This window comes from Bufo bufo, chromosome 5, assembly GCF_905171765.1.
Source record: "Bufo bufo chromosome 5, aBufBuf1.1, whole genome shotgun sequence".
NCBI lineage: Eukaryota > Metazoa > Chordata > Amphibia > Anura > Bufonidae > Bufo > Bufo bufo.
In genome coordinates this window covers 436,225,834-436,244,850 of record NC_053393.1, presented here as the reverse complement: position 1 = coordinate 436,244,850, position 19,017 = coordinate 436,225,834, and the positions used below count along the sequence as shown (strand labels likewise).

The 19,017-nt window shown below is 43.8% G+C and overlaps 1 protein-coding gene across 2 annotated transcripts; it reads right to left on the bottom strand.

The window, feature by feature from the left end:
* Positions 1-1,076: 1,076 nt before the first annotated feature.
* Positions 1,077-18,805, bottom strand: ADNP2 (ADNP homeobox 2). Of its 2 annotated transcripts, XM_040433517.1 has the most exons (4): positions 18,550-18,805; positions 12,086-12,203; positions 8,594-8,683; positions 1,077-4,815 (listed from the first exon to the last, which is right to left on the bottom strand). In XM_040433517.1, exons 2-4 carry the CDS (start codon positions 12,191-12,193, stop codon positions 2,077-2,079), a joined length of 2,937 nt encoding a protein of 978 aa, XP_040289451.1. In that variant the 5' UTR covers positions 12,194-12,203; positions 18,550-18,805; the 3' UTR covers positions 1,077-2,076. The 2 variants fall into 2 exon arrangements, with proteins under 2 accessions (XP_040289451.1, XP_040289453.1); XM_040433519.1 differs by lacking the exon at positions 8,594-8,683.
* Between the last annotated feature and the right edge of the window lie 212 nt (positions 18,806-19,017).

The window sequence follows — 19,017 nt, the reverse complement described above, 5'->3', positions numbered from 1 at the left end:
CTCACCAAAGCCTTAATTTTTGGGGATAAAGACTGTGATTCTTCCAACACCAATTAATCCACACACCCTGGACATAGAGGCCTAGGCTAAGAAGCAGGTAACCTGCACCCACTACATTCTTTATGCTTAGTCTTGCTAGAAGCTTTCTTAGGTGTTTTTGCTACCTAAAACAATAAGCAAACAACAACCCAGAGTAATTAGGGTGGATCTCACCATATGTAGATGTATACTTCCTCGCTCTTCAGGACTAGTACTGGGCTTGAAGGCCTCGAGGATTCCAAGGGGTTGGCCCGTACAGAATCCTCGGTTACGACATGGTGCCAGACACCGGGTCCAGCAAAGCACTGTGTGCACCATTGAGAGCTAGCTGCCTCATCTTGCTGCCACTTATAACGCACCTTGGCCTCCTCTAGGCCCATTCCTAATCCAGACCGACAGAGGCCTATGCTTCCTACAGCGTTACAGGAAGTGACGTCGGAACACATGAAGCTGCATATTGCCGCCTGCCCCGTGTATGCTTAGTAAGCGCAACTACCCCGGCAGCCATCTTGGAGAAGGGAACACGGCCACAGCAGCCCCCCAAGAGGCTGGGAGGAGGCAGACTTGGCCAGCCGCTCCCAAAGGAGACTAACGCCACCTGGGATAGGTCCCTTCACGCTTAGTAGACCCAGACCTTTTCCAGTTCCAGGGTTTGAACCAGAAACTGAGCGCAAGAGCTCTCTAGATACATCCTATCTGGAGGACAGGAAACCTGAACTGAGGTGTGGTGGGGGTGTGAACCTTTTTATCTCATCAGGTTTCCTGTCCTGGATGGGAGGTCCTAGTCCCATGGGTGGAGGGGAAAAATTGTTGGGAGTGCTACTTTAATGCTGACACCTACTGGCCCCAATAGCAAAGTTAGAGAGAACCATTTTGAAGATTAAAAGGGGATGTTTGTTGCCCACAGCATTGCAACAGTTTCCCTTTGAAACAGTGTCAGAAATCTTCCCCACTAATCTGGGGAACAATTTATGAGAGAGAAAATGCAACAAAATACTACACAAATACAAAACCCATGCAAAATGTTTTGAGAGGTTTATTTTAAACAAAAGCAAGTCCAAATTGGCCAAAGTTACATTTCCTTTGTACTACACATAATACAATAGAGTAGAAATGAGGGAGCCCAACTGGCACCATAGATACATATTCTACAACTAGGGGTTCCTGATTTCCCAAAGTTCCTAATAAATTATATAATATTTATTTATGTATATAAAAGTGTCCTGTATCACACATTTAAAACTAAATTGCAAAATAAAAAAATTGGAATTAGAATTTCCATACTGGAAAAAAAAAAAAATGTCTTGTTAAGCACACCCAAAATGATGCAGAAATAATGCTCCACCCGGTATGTAGATGAACTTATTTATGCTGCTAGTGCCATTTGTAGAGAAACTAAAAAGGCTTCGCCCAGGACATCGTGCGTCTTCACAAGGGGAAATCTGCCCAGAGGAGGAAAAACACCCACCACACAGCAGCACATTCTTCAGTTACAGAAGAAAACTTCCAGTTAATATACAGGTTTCAGCAACCACTGTGCACAACGGCACCAAGAGCAAACAAGTGTACTCAAGACTATTAATGTGCTATAGGCACTTACCCTGACATACCTACAAGAGACATGAGCAGAACAAGTAATGTACTACACCTTCCATCATCTGCCAGCACTGCATAGTAAAACCACTGTCTACACCATGCATAAGCTGTCAAGCTAACATGTTATTTTTTCAAATATGAAAGATAAAAAATAAAAAAAGTTAAAATCAAAACGTACAGAAATGTACAAAATGGAAAGGAATATTCAGACAAATGGAACATTCTGAAGGACACTGACAAGCTTATACAGAGGACACTTAGACAGTGAAGACCTAAAGGGCTGATAAATGAGAGCACTGGAACGTGAAAACCACAAAATGCAAACTGACAAAAAAGGGTGTTAACATCTAATCTTCTGCCTGGCTTCCTTTAAATTTTGTGTGAAATCACAGAAGACATGGGGATGCTAACCAGGTGTTTCCCACTGCAGCTAGGTGCCAATTAATAGTCTTCCTGCAAATCTAAGTCATGTTGCAAACGTTTGAGATCAGCCATCTTGAATCCAAGCAATACTCTCTGTTTGTGACTTCTGAGAAATTTCAGGCACATGTAACGCTTCGTACCAAAGAATGAGGCCACATCACTTTTCCACATCTCCAGTACAACAGACAGCAGTTCAATTTCTTTCTTGCTGGGGTACGGTTTCTTGTGGAAATACTTTGACAAAAACTCTTTCTTAGACTCATTAGACACAGATGCATTAGGTTCTGGAATTAACTCAAGGCTATCAAGAGACTGCAGCGCGTCCAGAGACTCTGAAGGATCAGGTTTGGTTTCGAGCCTCCTCCTTTTAGAAGGCACTAGGTCTTTTGAGGCATTCGGACCAGATTTGTAATGGTTCTTAAACTCATTTGAGGCTCCCTGAGTATCACCAGTAGCGTTGGGTTTGGTTTTTACATACTCGCTGCCCTTCTGCTTAGGCTCACCATTGTTTTCAAGCATCAGCTCCTCTCCAGAGGTACTATCTTTCGGTGCGTTGCGACAACGCTGAAGATGGACAGAAATGGCTGACAACGTCATACTGCCAGTGTAAACGCCACAGCAATGGATGCACTTAAAAGCAGGAGTCTTTAAGATTGTATGCACTGTGGGCATTATATGATGCTTATCTTTCAAGTGTGTCTCATATACCTCAGACCTTGACAACGCACAATTGCAGAATGAACACTTTGAGGCTCGCTGATCTTTTGCACCACAAAACACTGGTGGGGACTGAATTTTGATATAAATTGGACTAGCAGTGTTCGCGTTTGCTCCAGTAACTATCGCAAGGTGCATATCTTTGTCCCCAAGCTCTTCTCTAGATAAATTAAATGTAAAGTCAAAATGAGGAAAAAGTGCATTACCATTTGCATCACTTGATATTGTGAAACCTTTCTTGACAAAATCAGCATGCACCTTCTTTTTGCCTACATGTAAAATTTTCATATGGTAGATTAAGTTTCTTAGTTCGTGGAAAACCGCTTTGCAGTAGAGACACACCATGCCATGCATAAGTAAGTGTTTCAACACCTCGCCTTCTTGAGCAAATGTCTTGCAAGTGACACATCTAATTGATTTTTCTTTCAGGACTTTCAAAAATGATGCCTGAGCAGCGATGAGAATAGTTTCCTTTGCCTCATTGGCAGTAGAAGACTCTGTTGGCCTGTTAGGACTATTTTCTTGTTTTATATGCGCAATCTGCATATGTACCTCATACACATTAGAGGGAAAGAGTTCATTGCAAACAGGGCATGTCTTCCACTGCTTCGTCTCCTTGCCTAAAGCAGCTGGAGCAATGGCTGGACTTTTTGTAACACTAGGATTGGGCTTTTTTGATGCTTTTTGTTTTGGTGTAGGATTAGATGAAGCACTGGCTGGAGAATTTGAAACCTGCGTCACTTTATCAGGCTGAGACAACGGCACTGGCATTGTTGGGGGATTGACAGCAGGTATAGCACATGGAGCGACTGGTAATGTTACAGAGATTGGGGCAAGTGTGTACGTTGGTATGCCATTTACTTGCTTACCAGTGGGAATCAGCTGCCTAAGTAAGGGGGAAGCAAGGATGGTATTTTGAGGAATGCCAGGTTGATTGCCAACAACATTGTTCGGCGTTATAGACTGATTTACAGTATAGAGTGCGGGTCTCCCAGCCTGGTTCATATTTATTACAGCAGACTGCAAAGACTGCGGACAGGTTAAAACTGCTGACTGATTTAGAGCCAACGTCTGGGTACCGGGTATAACCTGAGCTCCTGATGGAAGGACAGTTGCGGTAACAGGCTGGTTCAAAGGAAATTGCGGAGACAGGAAGACAGATTGCGGAAGGGAAGCTTGAAGAGTAATGCTCTGGTTTTGAGGAAGCTGAGCAGTAACAAACCCAACCTGAGCTGAAGAAGCAACCGTGGTAGATATTGTCTGGCCTAAACCTCCTGCAGGATCAGACGCAGTCGTAGATACTGGTACAGTTTTCTGGATGAGTGAACTAGGTGTCCCCAATGAAGGCGGATTAGGACCATTTTGTGGAAGGGAAATAACTTTTACATCTTTAGTGGCTGAAGGGGTTACCGGTGTGGCATTTGGCACCACCACTTGTGGTTTAAGTGCCTGAGCTACAGTGGGACTTCTTGCAAAGAACCTTTTGTATGGTCTTCTTACACGCGCTCGACTAATATCAGAAATGTCAGTTCTAAGTTTGAGTTCCAGATCTCTGTGCTTATCAGATGTTAATATGTGGTACATCAAAGCATCACGGTTACTAGTAATGCAACTACATTTTTTGCAATAGTATCTACTATCTAGACTGATCTTTAATTGAGGAGAATGTTTGAGTTCCTCTTCAGACTTCTCCCCAAAATAATTTTCAAGCTCAGCTTGATGATGGGTCAAAAGAACATGCCTTTTCAAACTATAATACAGCGTGTCAGTGAAGTTACATTTTGCACAAGAAAACCGGACTGAATTTACTGGGTTTGGACTCTCTTTTGGAGCCTGAACTTTTCGAACACTAGAGTGAAACAACCGCATGTGCTTTACAACATTCTTTGTCTGTGATGTGAATGGGCAGCTTGGACAAGCCGACATAAGCTCCTGGTCCTTCTCATCTTCATGGTAGCGTTGTAGATGACTTTTGAATGACGAGGGCAGTCTAGTTGCGAAACTACAGAGACTACAGCAGAATTGCTTTGTTCTGTAACCCTAAAAAAATGGAAAGATAGAAACACTGTTAAAATTGACAAATAAGGTCTCTGCATATTATAATACTACACAAGCTGAATTGAATAGTGTACCCCTGTACCAATCTTGAGTTACAGCATAATATGTAGCCTTCACAAAGGCAGATCTAAAATCAGCTAGCATTTCCTGCTTGTTCAGTGCTCATACACAGCTTAAAGAGGTTTTCAGAGCTTAAAGTGGGGTCTGCTTGCAAGGGCCTCCTCACAGTATACTAACCACGGTGCTTTAGACTGTATAGTGATTGTGCTTTTAGTGCAGCCCAGACCTATTCACTTGAATGGGACTAAGCTGCACAAAAGCCATAAGCTTATAACATGATGTCACTGGCCTACCATTAGGATGCATTGATCACAGCTGATCTGTGGGGGGATGCCAGGAATTAGACCCCCACTCATCCGATATCGAGGACATTATCTTTCCTCGGGACATAATTTACTCCTAGAAAACCCCTTTAATTTACTGACTTAACTAGAATACACATAGTAACTCAGGAAAGGTAAAAGGTAATTTAAGGAATTTATTTAGCATTATATATAAAATTCATCTACATAAAGAATGTAAGACAAACTTTTATAGCAGTTTAAACTCTATGCTAGTAGACAGGACATGCCGCCACCCCTGTATCGGCTTTCGTGCCTTACAGCATGAGGTCTGGCTGATGCAGAATTAAATTAAATTAAATTTTTTATCAATAATGTACACAGAAAAAGGGTTTGTTTCAGACAACAATGTTTGAAGACTACGCAAAGAAAAATTCTACAACTCTCTAATACAGGCCACTTTCACATGGTCAGTATTTGGATAGTATTTGATCGGTATGGATATTATTTTACTAGTATTTGTAAGCCACATCCAGGAGTGAGCCCAAAATGTGCAGAGCTTTCCAGTATACTTTTTCTCTGCAGGTTTTACTCCTGGCTTTGGCTTAAAGCGGTTGTGCAGTATAGGTCATCAATATCTGATCTGCGGGGGTCCGACCTGCTGATCAGCTGTCTGATGAGGAGCCGGCCCTCCATGCGAGCACCGCTTCCTGCTCATTACAATATGCGTGGTCTCCTGTGGAGCAGCGGCCTAGGTAATTACTCAAGTGAATGGAGCGAGTGCTCTTCATAACACTGCACTTCGGTGACAACGTGCAGACAGCTGATCGGCGAGGGTCGATGAGGATATGTCATCAATCAATATAAATCGCTGCACAACCTCTTTAAGCTGAATATATATTTGAGGTAATGAACGGCCACATTGTAGCTAATCAACAGTCCATGCGATTGTTCCCACCAACTAAGGCTACTTTCACACTTGCAGCAGTGTGATCCGGCAAGCAGTTCCGTCGTCGGAACTGCCTGTCGGATCCGCCGATCTGGATGTGGCTGAAAGCATTTGGGAGACGCATCCGGATGTGGATTGTATCTTTCTTCACATTACCACCGGATCTGGCATTCCGGTATTTTGAATGTCGGATCCGGCACTAATACATTCCATGGGGAAAAATGCCTACGGTTTTCTCTTTTGCCTGATCAGTCAAAATGACTGAACTGAAGACATCCTGAACGGATTACTCTCCATTCAGAATGCATGGGGATATACCTGATCAGTTATTTTCCGGTATAGAGCGGTACTCTATGCCGGAAAAGAAAACCGCTAGTGTGAAAGTACCCTAAACTGGCCAACCAGGAAGTCAGTTTAAAAAACAAACAAAGAAAACTCCCTTGTACTTGGGCAGAACGGTACGTGATCGGTTAAATTTGGCTAATCATGCCATCGACATGCAGTTTGGGAAGATGAACGGCCTAAGTTTTCCAGCATGGCAGAATGCATGTTCAGCAGACAAGACTCTACCGTCGGCCATCACACTAGTTTTTCAAATGACAGTCAGCCGACTTTAATCTGATGCGTATGGCCTCCTTTACAAAAACTGACGGTGTAAAAGTGCCGATAGTTTAATTCCTTGCCATTTTCAAGGTCTTTTGTTTACATCCAGGGGCTGAAAAACCACACAGACCTAAATACTGCTGAAAGGTGAATACAAATGTCGCAAGTCTATCTAGACCTAGATTCTGGCAAAGTTGAGGGACATCTCATTATACAGTCAAAAAGCTTTATATACATAAAAACTCTAAATATGCAACTCTACATGAAAGAGGAGCGGTCACGTTTCCTGACATGCCTGTTTTAATAGCTTCATGCGTTCTTCGTGTAATAACAGTTCTGGAGCATCTATTCTTATGGCTCTATGTTGTGCCGTTCCTTTATTATTCCAACTAAAAGTTATGAATGAATTGCTAACAGTCTGCAGTAAGGGTACAGAGGGGAGGTATCCAGTTGGGGGGGGGGTACCTACACAGACTCACTCTATCCAATCAATGCTGCCATTGTCAGACTGTGCAGGTACACCCCCCCACTCCCTCCCCAACTGGCTACCTCCCTTCTGTACCCTTACTGCAGACTGCTAGCAATTCATTCATAACGTGTAGTAGAAATAATAAAGGAATAGTACAACAAAGAGCCATAAGAATAGAGGCTCCAGAATTGTTATTACATGGGAGGATGGGTGAAGCTATTACAACAGGCATGTCAGGAGCGGTGACAGGTCCTCTTTAATGTACATTGAAAAGGGTTGAATAACAATTCCCTGAATGCTAAAGGAGCTGTCTCATTCTTTAAAAAACACAGCTCATCCACAGGATAGGCCATCGATATTGGATCAGAGAGGGATCTGACTCTTGGCATGATTGCTTACATTGCTCTGTACTTGCTATTGTGGTCGTGCCTGCTTTTAAAGCTCATTCTCATTCACTTGAATAGGAAGAGATTGTTGAAAACAGCACAGCCACTACTAAAAGTATTGAGTGGTGCCTAGTAAGCAAAGTCGGGATGTGGGCCCTTCATACAGCTAAGCAGTGGACTCTCACAGATCTAATACTAGCTATATGATCTATCCTAAGGCACCAATTTTAACAAACCCAATAAAAAGGGGGAGAGCATAGATCTGAAATAATTCCTGTAAGTCACTGTGTAAGTAGTGATGGGGAGATGAGAATGTGTAATTATCACGTGAATTTATTTCGACCAAATGCAGCACGGTGTCACCATCCACAAAGTGAGCCTTGTCAATGTATAATATGCATCAACTACAACCACCATCACAAATCCAGAGAATGGGTGATGTATGTTAGAATGGCCAGGATCTGATCACTGGGACCTGAATGACTGCGAGAACTGTGTAACCCCATCCCATTTACTGAAATCTGTTTGGCTGAAAGGGAGAGAGGGAAGCGATGTCCACTCATGTGCCGTGCATGCAACTGAAGCCAGAAAACAGATTAGCATCGGCCCAAAACATGTCTTCATGTAAAAAAGAGAAATAAAACTAAATACCAAACAGAATTAGAGGAAACCTACTAACATTTCACAAGGCAGTGACATCAAGGGAGGATCTGAATGACATTTTTGGAAAGATTGCAATTTCATTGTTTCCTTTTGGATGTAAAGTACTAGGTAATCTGTAGCTTACATATAGGAGACCTTCTAAAAGGCAACATTATTGCTGTATATACAACACAAAAACTACTTCATGTACAAGTAAAAACTTTGTGTAACAGATTCTAAAATAAAATAAAGCACAGAGCCCTTGCAGGAAAGTCACACATGTAAATCCTTATCTGTGCACATGTGGCAGAGCAGAGTACTGTTAAAAACCTGTTCTACTCTAGTTTCCAACAGCTAGTGTTAGACATACATTTCTGCGTCCAATAGATTCCCAAAGCGAGACATCCTCCCATGATGTACTGGAAAAATGTGTGTCTCCTGGATTATAAGTGTTGGTTTCCTAAAAAACAAAAGAATATACGTTTTGATACTGAATGTACTGCAAGCGTTCCTGCGGCTCAATCAAACTCATGCACTTCTGGACGGAGCCCACCCAGTCATCCCTGTACACAATGTACCCGCAGTGTATCATCCAGTCGCTTCCCCACTGAGCACACAGGACTAACCGGCCACGTGATTCCTGCAATGAAAAAAATTACGGCCATTGCACATTTTAGGTGATCAACCCCAACGGCAGAGAACACTTAGCATTTCCTTCCATGCTACAAAATGTATGTTAAGGCTCATGCACACGACCGTTGTTGTGTTCCGTTCCGCAAAATGGGGTTCCGTTGTTCCGTTTTTGTTTCCGTGTGTCTTCCTTTTTGCAAATGATAGGAAAAAAACGGACGCGGACGACAATCTTGTGTGCCTCCGCGTTTTTCCACGGTCCTATTGACTTGAATGGGTCCGCAAACAGTTTTCCGTGAAAAAAAAAAATAGGACAGGTTATATTTTTTTTACGGACTGGAACCACGGATGACAAACGGTGCATTAGCAGAGTTTTCAACGGACCCATTGAAAGTCAATGGGTCCGCAGAAAATCACAGAAAACGGACACGGAATAAAACAACGGTCGTGTGCATGAGGCCTAAAGCATATATTTCAGCACTCCACTACTCTCATAGCACACACGTGGTGCGTTCACCAACAGAAGGTCCAAAAATCTGTACATATTATGTTAGGGTTATTCTCATCCCTTTTCAGTCCCAGCTACCTTCATCAAACCCTGGCTAATTAGTCGGCTTTTTCCTAATCCTAGGCCATCTTTAATCAGTTACTGACGCAAGATTTAGAAAACTGCCACAGAAACTTCAGTATAAGGGTGGGTTCATATCACGGTTTTGCCATCTGTTTAACATATACATTGGAAAAAGGATAAACGCATAGCACACCCCGCATTTCTAACCTGCAGAGAACAGTAAAAACGTATATTTTAACTCTATCACTGAGGCTGTTCAATATAGGATTTTAAGCAAAAAGGCTGGATTAATTAAAGAAAGTGACGTAGTGTTTTGCCAAGGGGATCTATCACTAATTTATGGTGTACTTGGTTAGGGCAGCAAATAAAAAAACATGGTGGCTGACTCCCTGAAATAGAGGTTGTCCTGTTCAACATGGCAGCTGACACAGTGTAAGCATTAAGGACAAGTACTATATGATTTTAACACGGAACATCCTGCCCTCTGTAGAACTGTCCTATTCTTGTCTTTGCGGGGCCGCTGAATGAACGTACGGATGTGGACAGCATACGGTGTGCTGTCCACATCTTTGGCAGCCCCACTGAAGTGAATGGGTCTGCTTCCGACCAGCAAAAAAATGTGGATCAGTTGTGGACAAAAACCACATGAGTCCTAAATGTACACGAGTCCTAAATGTGAGTGACATCCTGTTTATAACGCCCCTAAAAAGTGAGGACAAATTTATCTTCTGTTTACTTACCATTCATTTCTAGATTTAGTGTTCTTTTCAATTGTAGACAGAAATCAAACATTTTAGGAATTATTTCCTTCTTTAACATTGAACCCCAGCCTGATATAACCATTTAAAAAATAAAAATCACATTTACCTACTACCCACCGCTCTATTTCAGCTAGCTTTGGGGTTCTTTCAGTTTCCATCCTATAAACTTCTGACAGAGTCAACGCTGCTGCCAATGACTGGCCTCAGCTGGGTCATATGCCTCTTGGGGACTCATCAAGCTGAAGCCAGTAATTGGATGTAGCAGTGCACATGACCCCGTCTGTCCAGAAGTCTACAGAATGGAGATCAAAACAACGCAGAAGGGAAAGAGCAGCAGGGAAGTACGATTATATATATTTTTTTTAACAAACTTTAAAAAGTCCAAAAAAGCTGGACCATTAAGGCCCTTTACATGGTAAACTGTGTAGGCAACCATCAGGAATGACCAGTTTGTTTCCAATAATTGCCCAACTGTGAGTAGGAGTGAGTTGCATTTACATGCAGCCATCATATCTGCTGTATGGGGATGAATGATCACTACGGTCATCACTTGTTCCCATAGATAATCATTGTATCCAGGAAGCAGGTCGATGTTTACGCAGGATGATCTGCTGCCCAGAAATAATGACTGCGACGTCACAACAATACTTTCATCAGATGAACGACTGTTTTCTCATTTATCGGCTGATCAGCGGCAGATTTACACAGGGCAATTATAGGAAAGTGTGTTCCTACCCCATACTTAAGATAGATTAGATAGAAGCATGCAATATTTGGCGAGACATTAAACGGCCCTCTGGGTATTTTAAGCTATCGTTGTTACAGGTTATCAACATCATACTGGCAGGACTATCTGCATCCGATCTGATTAGCTGTTTAAAAGGGCCGGGGGGCTCTTGTGAGTGCCACATTCTGTTCATTTTGTTTTACCAGGCATAGCTCTGTACTTTTAGTAGTATCAGTGCTTGGCACTAGAGCTGTCGCTTTGATTTCAGTGGGATAAAGCTGTAGTGAATCTTAATACCAGACAAAACTGCTACTAAGAGCAATAAAAATCTCTAACAACCCTTACAATATCTTAAAATGGAAAGAAAAAAAAAAAAACGTGACATACCTACCCATTTCTCCAGTGGCGTTCTCTGTGACCTCTGCAGCCAATAGCTGTTCTCAGTGGTCTACAGCTGAGGACAGCGATTGGCTGCAGCAGTAATGTGTGGATTTTACTGTGGATTTCGCCCCTGTACATTGAAGGGTTGTAAGTCTGCCACAAACTGACCAGGCTGCAGATTTGAGAATCCTCAGTATGCTTACTTTTCCCATGCATAGTTTTTCTGCCACTTATAAGACACCATCCACATGTTTGGTACTGTAAATTGCTGCAGATTCGCTCTGTAGAATCCACACCACATCTGGACTCAACCTATAGCTGAATAGGAGCATATATTTTAAAAGTACAGTGTGGTTATGCTCAGAGAGGAGATAAAACTTTCCCCTTTGCTTTGCGCAGAGATCCAATCTTCCTTATGAATAATAAGACCTTTAAAATGGATTAACACAAGGTTCTGCTGGCTCTTAAAATGCCCCGCAACCCTAAATAATTTTGTTGATATTTCTGTAAGAACCTACACATACTGTGACCTCACGAGGTTATGCTCTGGTGTTTCGCAGTTAGAATATATTGATATGGATTTTTTTGTTTTAGCAAGATCTACACATAACTAACTAGTTTAGGTAAGTAAACTCTAATACGGCATGTCACCACAAACGGAGAAAGGACACTTGATGCTTGGTTCCAACAATTTGATTTCTTTGGTGTCATATAATGATAGATATTAGAAGGGGAGCTGAACAGGGTTCCTGGGGTTCAGTAACCACATATACAAGTACTAGTGCTCCTTACCTCAAAAGATTCTCTGCAAGTTTCTAGACCAATCTGCAGTAACAATTGCTTCACCCTTTTTCGTGCCTTCCTTATTTTCTCAAGATTATTGACAGGCGTTTGGAACATTTTGGCAGCACTAAACAAAAGACAGAAAAACGTTTTATACACAATTCACACTATAGACCTAGTTACATCAGGTTCCTGTTACTTTAAGATGTATATCCAAATGTATCTCGGCTTTCCTCCACTCTGTTCACTGTTCAGTTATAAACTAGAGCCATAATGCTCTGCCAGATCCACCAAACTGAACACCCTATACCCATCAGTGTATTGTCAGCTGAACCCGCTGAGAATGGCGTGTTCAATGGTGTGAGGAGAGCTCCCGACAGAGAAGGATTGGGGGAAGTGAATATTTTCTCCCCATCCTTTTCTTCTTTCCTGCCAGAAGTGTCTGACAGCATTTTTCTGCTCTCCCTATTGAATTCACATACACATAAACTGAACACACATGGCGGAGTCAGGAGAGATAGCTGTCAGCAGACCGCTACTGAATGTGTATGGCAGCCTTGAGGACACCAGCAGCATGTGACAAATTTCACTGACTTAAAGGGGTTGTCCAAATTATATTTATTGATGACCTATCCTCAGGCAAACACGGCAAACACTGATAGAGGTGACCGTACAAACGATCATATTACCCCATGTACAAGGATTTCACTTCGGGTAATCAGTGGCACCTTTACACCGCCACAAAAAATTGTTGTTGGCGATTATCTGTCTGATGCTCGGCCTGAGTAAAGGAGCCTTTATAATCAGGTCCACTGGATTCCAACATGGTGTATGTTTTGATAGAAAATTATAGTGCTGCGTGCACACAATGAAGTGTCCTACGAAAATGTGAATAGGGCTCTCTCACACAAGTGTGTCCTCCCTTATTAGGGTACTTTCACACTAGCGGCAGGACGGATCTGACAGGCTGTTCACCCTGTCTGATCCGTCCTGCCGCTATTTCGCCGTGCCGCCGCTCCGTCCCCATTGACGGTAATGGGGACGGGGGCGGAGCTCCGGCGCAGCACAACAGTGCGCGGTGAAAGGCCGCCAGACTAAAAGTACTGCATGTCCGACTTTTTAGTCCGGCGGCCTCTTACCGCGAACTGCCGTGCTGAGCCAGAGCTCCGCCCCCATTATAGTCAATGGGGATGGAGCGGCACGGCGAAATAGCAGCAGGACGGATCCGACAGGGTGAACAGCCTGTCAGATCCGTCCTGCCGCTAGTGTGAAAATAGCCTTAGTGGGGGATCATGTGGTCTGGCCTACAGAAGCGCACAGCATTATCATGACTGATAAGGCTGTGTGCCTCTGCCTGACCTTTCTGTAACGGAGTCATACTGACATAAAGCTGTCAGTATATTTCTGTTACAGAAAGACATTATCAATCATGATAATGCCATGCGCTTCTGTAGTCCAGAACGCGCGATCACTCTCACACGCAATGTGATTCCCGCAAGGGACACGCTCGTATGAAAGCATTTGCTGGAGTGCTCCACTGTGGATGTACTGCAGAACTATACATTGTAACGTACATCTCCCTCTGCATTATAGGAACCTGGCACATTTATTTGTTCTAAATAGTAGAAGTTTAAATGGGGACGTACATGGACACTACCTTTTCATACATTCATATTGTATTAATAAGTAGGTTGACAATAATAAAAGTGCTTAAAGTTAGTGATTTGAATTCTGTGAAAATTCAGCCCCCCCCAAGGTGGTCTACAACTCCAGTACTGGCTGTGTGCACTTACATATGATTCTGTAGTCGGAGGACGTGCTGTACTATAGGGAAACAACACGCCAGCCAAATGTCGCTGTCAAAATCTCAGCTGTATTTTCAGAAAACAAATGACAAGTTCAGCACAGATAAGAAGGTTATAATTGCTGACTATTATGCCTTTTCCCAGTCTCTCTCTCTTTAGTTCTATTTCCATCTTCTGTCTCAGTGGAAAAAAACGTATACTTTCTGATGTAATAATCTCACATTTATCATAAAGATGACCACAACCATTATATATATATCACTGTAACATTTTGTTATGTTGCTGCCTTGTGTTAACGTAAACAAAAATTCTAATTTTCCCAATCAATCTGCACTCATCATCGACTAATGAAATAAAGTCAAAACTGAATTTTGGAAATTTTTGCTAATTTATTAAAAAGGAAAAACTTAAATTTTACATGGACGTAAGTATTCAGACCCTTTGCTATGACACTTGAAATTTAGCTCTGGGGTCCTCCCATTTCTCTTCATCACCTTTGAGATGTTTCTACACCTTGATTGGAGGTCACTTGTGGTAAATTCAATTGACAGGGCATTATTTGGAAAGACAGACCCGTGTCTATAGAAGGCCTCACAGCTGACAATGCATATTAGAATAATGAGGAGAAAGAACTGCCTGTAGAGCCCAGAGACAGGATTGCGTGGAGGCACAGATCTGGAGAAGGGAACAAAATATTCTGCTGCACTGAAAGTTCCCAGGAGCGCAGTGGCCTCCATAATTCTTAAAAATGGAAGAAGTTTGGAACAACCAGGACTCTTCCCAGAGCTGGCCGCTCCTCCAAACTCAGGGAGGAAAGACTGGAGGCTATAACCACTGCCAAAGTAAACTAAGTAAAGGGCCTGAATACATCTATCAATGCAAGATTTTTCTTTTCAATAAATAGCAATATGAAAAACATGACAGGGTCGACGGAGCCGGAATCCAGCGCATGGATTAGGTAAGTAGGGTTACCCACATGGGATTGGCCATGCCGTAGGAGCTGTAGAACAGCTCAAGAAAGGTGAATTACTTCTTTGTGTTACAATAGTTTCCCCAGAAGCAACTAATATTGTAACTTGAGGGAGCACTTGTACAATTGCCTATTTTAATCTGCTTTCATTTTTCTAACTGTACATATTTTTCTGTACATAATTATGGGAGAAGCCATCTTGCCTGAGCTATTAACAGAGATTTGCTTAACAGCTTTCTAAGGAAACCTCTGGCAGAAAAATTATCTATTGACTTCAACAGGAGAGTGTTCTGAGCATGCTCTGTGACCTGTGCAGAGAGAGTGAAGAGGTGTGCCATGACCATTACTTAAACTCAATGGTCTACTCCTATATTACATGTCACTCGCTTTATAGATAATGAAATGACTGGAGAGAAATGATCTATTGTTAGGGATGCAGATTCCCAAGGACAGCTCCAGCCATAGTATAGCCAGCCATGTTTGGTATAACAGCTCAGCCCCAATAACTTGAATGGGGCTGAGATGCAACTGGGCCACATGACAGATACATGGTGAGGTATCTGGCCTAGGAGGAGCCTGCAGCACTCAAGGCTTCTTCTAACAGCTGATCAATGGGGGCCCCGGGAGTCGTACTCCCGCAGATCTGATACTGATGACCTATCATGAGAAGTCAAATATATTTTCCTGGATAACCCCTTTAAGCAGGCACCATCTTGGATTTCCTATTTCAAGACCGGGTCAGGAAGTTGTTACTAGTGGCGACCCAGTAAGAAGATATTTACATGGGCCGAGGATGAAGGCCATTATAGGAAACCCACGTTCACCCGTTCCAGATAATTAGCCTGCGTAAAGGCCCCACGACACATACCTACCATATATGTAGTAGGTCACTTACAGCTGTGGCTTATGCTTTAAATAAATCAACTGGAACCAACATCATTTTTCCCTCAATGACAGATCTCACATGGAAAGGGCTGTGTCTGCAATGAGCAGCTGTTCTGCAGATAGACTGTGCTGGAGATAGAGGCGAGTCCACGCCCGTGTGAACAGGCCCCACCTAGTCCAAGAATCATTCTGAGTACCTGGAATGAATAGTCAGTTACTCTCTGGACAGAGTACTGGACCAGATACGGTGATAGCACTAGATCCTATCACGGTTACATAAAGCTGTATAGAGAACCAGCCTCTTAGGCCTCTTGCACACGAACGATACGGATTAGGTCCGGATGCGTTCAGGAAAACTCGCACCATTTCGCAAGCAAGTTCAGTCAGTTTTGTTTGCGATTGCCTTCAGTTGTTTATCTTAGCAACCATCAGTAAAAAAACATATTGCATCCGCACTTGCTTGCGGATGCAATGCGTTTTTCACGCAGGCCTATTCGCTTCTACGGGGCCAGGCTGCATGACAAACGCAGAACATATAGCACCTGCTGCGATTTTCACGCAACGCTCATGTACACACACCCATTGAAATGAATGGGTCCGGATTCAGTGCGGGCGCAATGCATTCGCATCACGCCCGTGCGGGAAAACTCGCTCGTCTGAAAGGGGCCTTAGCTGTGGACAGGCTTGTGGTCAAAAATTTCACAGTAAACTTCTCTCTAAAGCAGCTTGGTAGGGAGATGCCTCCACCCAACACTAATGAAAAATGCCAAGCTATGCGGTGCCCACCGAGCCGGAACCCTCAGCTTTCCCGTTATCCACGTACCAATGAGACTTTCAGTAAACTATCATTTAAATGGACTTCTCTCAATAGTGATCACAGGGGTCAGACCTCCACCAATGTCCACATGAACTCTAGACTTTTATGTAAACGTTCTGGGACGTGGCCTATTTTAATTTTTTCTTTCATTTTCGTTTCTTCTAGCTGTCTTCCAAGAACCATCATTTGTTTTGTTTTCTGTTCACATAGCCGTATAGGTGGTTGGATTTTTCTAATGGCACTGTTTTTTTTTTACCATAACTTGTATTGGAAAATTAGGGAGTTGGGGAGGGATTTTTTGTATGATGTACTGTGCGTTAAAAATGACATGATATCCTTATTCTGTAGATCTGTATAAATGTATACAGTTGTATTGTTTTATATATTCTGACGGCTTCAACTTTTTATATTTCTGTCTAGAGAGCTGAATAAAGGCTTGATTTTAGCAGAGCAAACTGTAGTTTTTAATGGTACCATTTTAAAGTATATGTACATTCACCATGCAGGAACAATATTTTTATATTTTAAAAGTTTGGAAAGGACGATATCACTTATGTTTATTTTTTTATTGTTTATCTTTATATGTGAAAATGGGAAAGGAGGTGATTTGAATGTATTATTTTTGTGTTTTTAAAGGAGTTGTCCGGGTTCAGAGCTGAACCTGGACATACCTCCATTTTCACCCAGGCAGCCCCCCCTGACTTGAACATTGGAGCAGTTTATACTCCGATGCATTTTCTGGAGATCCGGTGATGTACCGGCGCTCTCCATGGGGCTGCCAGGAGGCCCGGTGACGTCACCGGCACTGATGGGCGGGCTTTAGTGCTGCCCTAGCCAGTAAAACGGCTAGGGCAGCGCTAAAGCACGCCCATCAGAGCCGGTGACGTCAACCAACCAGAAGACTCCGCCCGGCAGTGTGTTATTGTAAACAAAAGAGCCCGTGTGCCCTGCGCGATCCAAGGGAGCACATCGGAGCATGAGATGCTCCGATGCTAACATCAGGGGGGGCTGCCTGGGTGAAAACATGGGTACGTCCGGGTTCAGCTCTAAACCCGGACAACTCTAATTTTTAGTCCCCGGGGGGGCTCTAATTGGAAGGATCGCTCCATACTTCTTACACTGCACCACATGTTGTAGTGCATGTAAGGCTTAAAAGTATGAGATGGAAATAATACCATCAAATAGCTCCATCGTAGATATGTCTCTCCATGTTTCCCAACCGTACAAAATTTCTGAACAGTCCGTAAAAATAGGTGACCGTGAAAAAAAATAGATATGTCCTGTGATAGAATCGGGAGCAGAACATAAGAACTAAATTGTATGTGAATCTATAGTGTAAGAGGGCACCTGTGCCCAACTACCCAGCGCGGCCATACACTTTAGATCAGGGCCCTTGATACTATTCTGTGCCCCCCCAACCACCTGGGACCAGACATGTATCTTTCATGTATTCCCCCATTAGATGGAAGTGTAACTAGACACTAATGATGTACACTGTGTGTTCAATACTATTTCGGTTAATTCCCCTGGTCATTGGCTCAGTCCGGCAATGTTAGACACTTGAGAGCAGGCCACACACATCCATGTCCCCGCCCTCCAGGTACACAGAGATGGGGATGATGGCTGGAGACCACCAGGTGGCTAGAAATGGATGAGGGGAGGATTCTTGTGGCTCTTCGTGGAGCCCTGAGAACGCCTGGCTTCACTGCAGGACACTGGCCACGACCTCCAGCCGTGGACGGTACAACGACCGCTGTCCCAATTCTCTGCCTCCTCGAGTACTCGGTACAACCCCCTAGGGGGCAGCGTGGCAGGGGAGCCGAAGGGCCGCGGAAGGGCCCCCGGTGGCCACCGAGAAACATGGCGCCCCCGTCAGAGACCCATGGGAGGAGTCAGCGGCAGGAGAAGTGCCGAGAAAAGCCCGCGCTCCGGCGCCCGTTATCGGGTCTCAGTCAGCGGCCGCCGCGCACACAATGGCCGCACGTGCTGCACTTACCCAGAGGGAGCCGCTCCGATTAATAGAGCCCGGGCCAAGAGGTTCCGCCTCCCAGCGCCGCTTCCTCCCGCCTGCTTCAGCCGCCGCTCTCCCTGCCCCTCCCCTCGGATAGGTCCGGTATCAGTCACCGTGTGGGTGGGCGTGCTATCCAGGAAACTGCGTCCGCTCCTCTGCCGCCACCGGTGCGCCGTCCCCCTAACTGTCTCACCGCCAGAAAATGGCGGACGGGTATATAGCAAGGAAGTGACGTCAGGGTCCCTATAATCTGCATGCATTTTCTGCCCAGTCTGGCCACGCCCCCTTTACATTCAAAAAGAAAAACCATTAGGGTCCCATTTCAGGGTTTATTGGAAGAATTAGGGGTTCAGGAAGTTTGGGGGGTGTCTAGAAAGCTCCAGTGTGTACCCCTAAATAACCCTACCACACCCCCCTCTATTGTCCCCAGTGTTGAGCTTACCTACAAAAGTC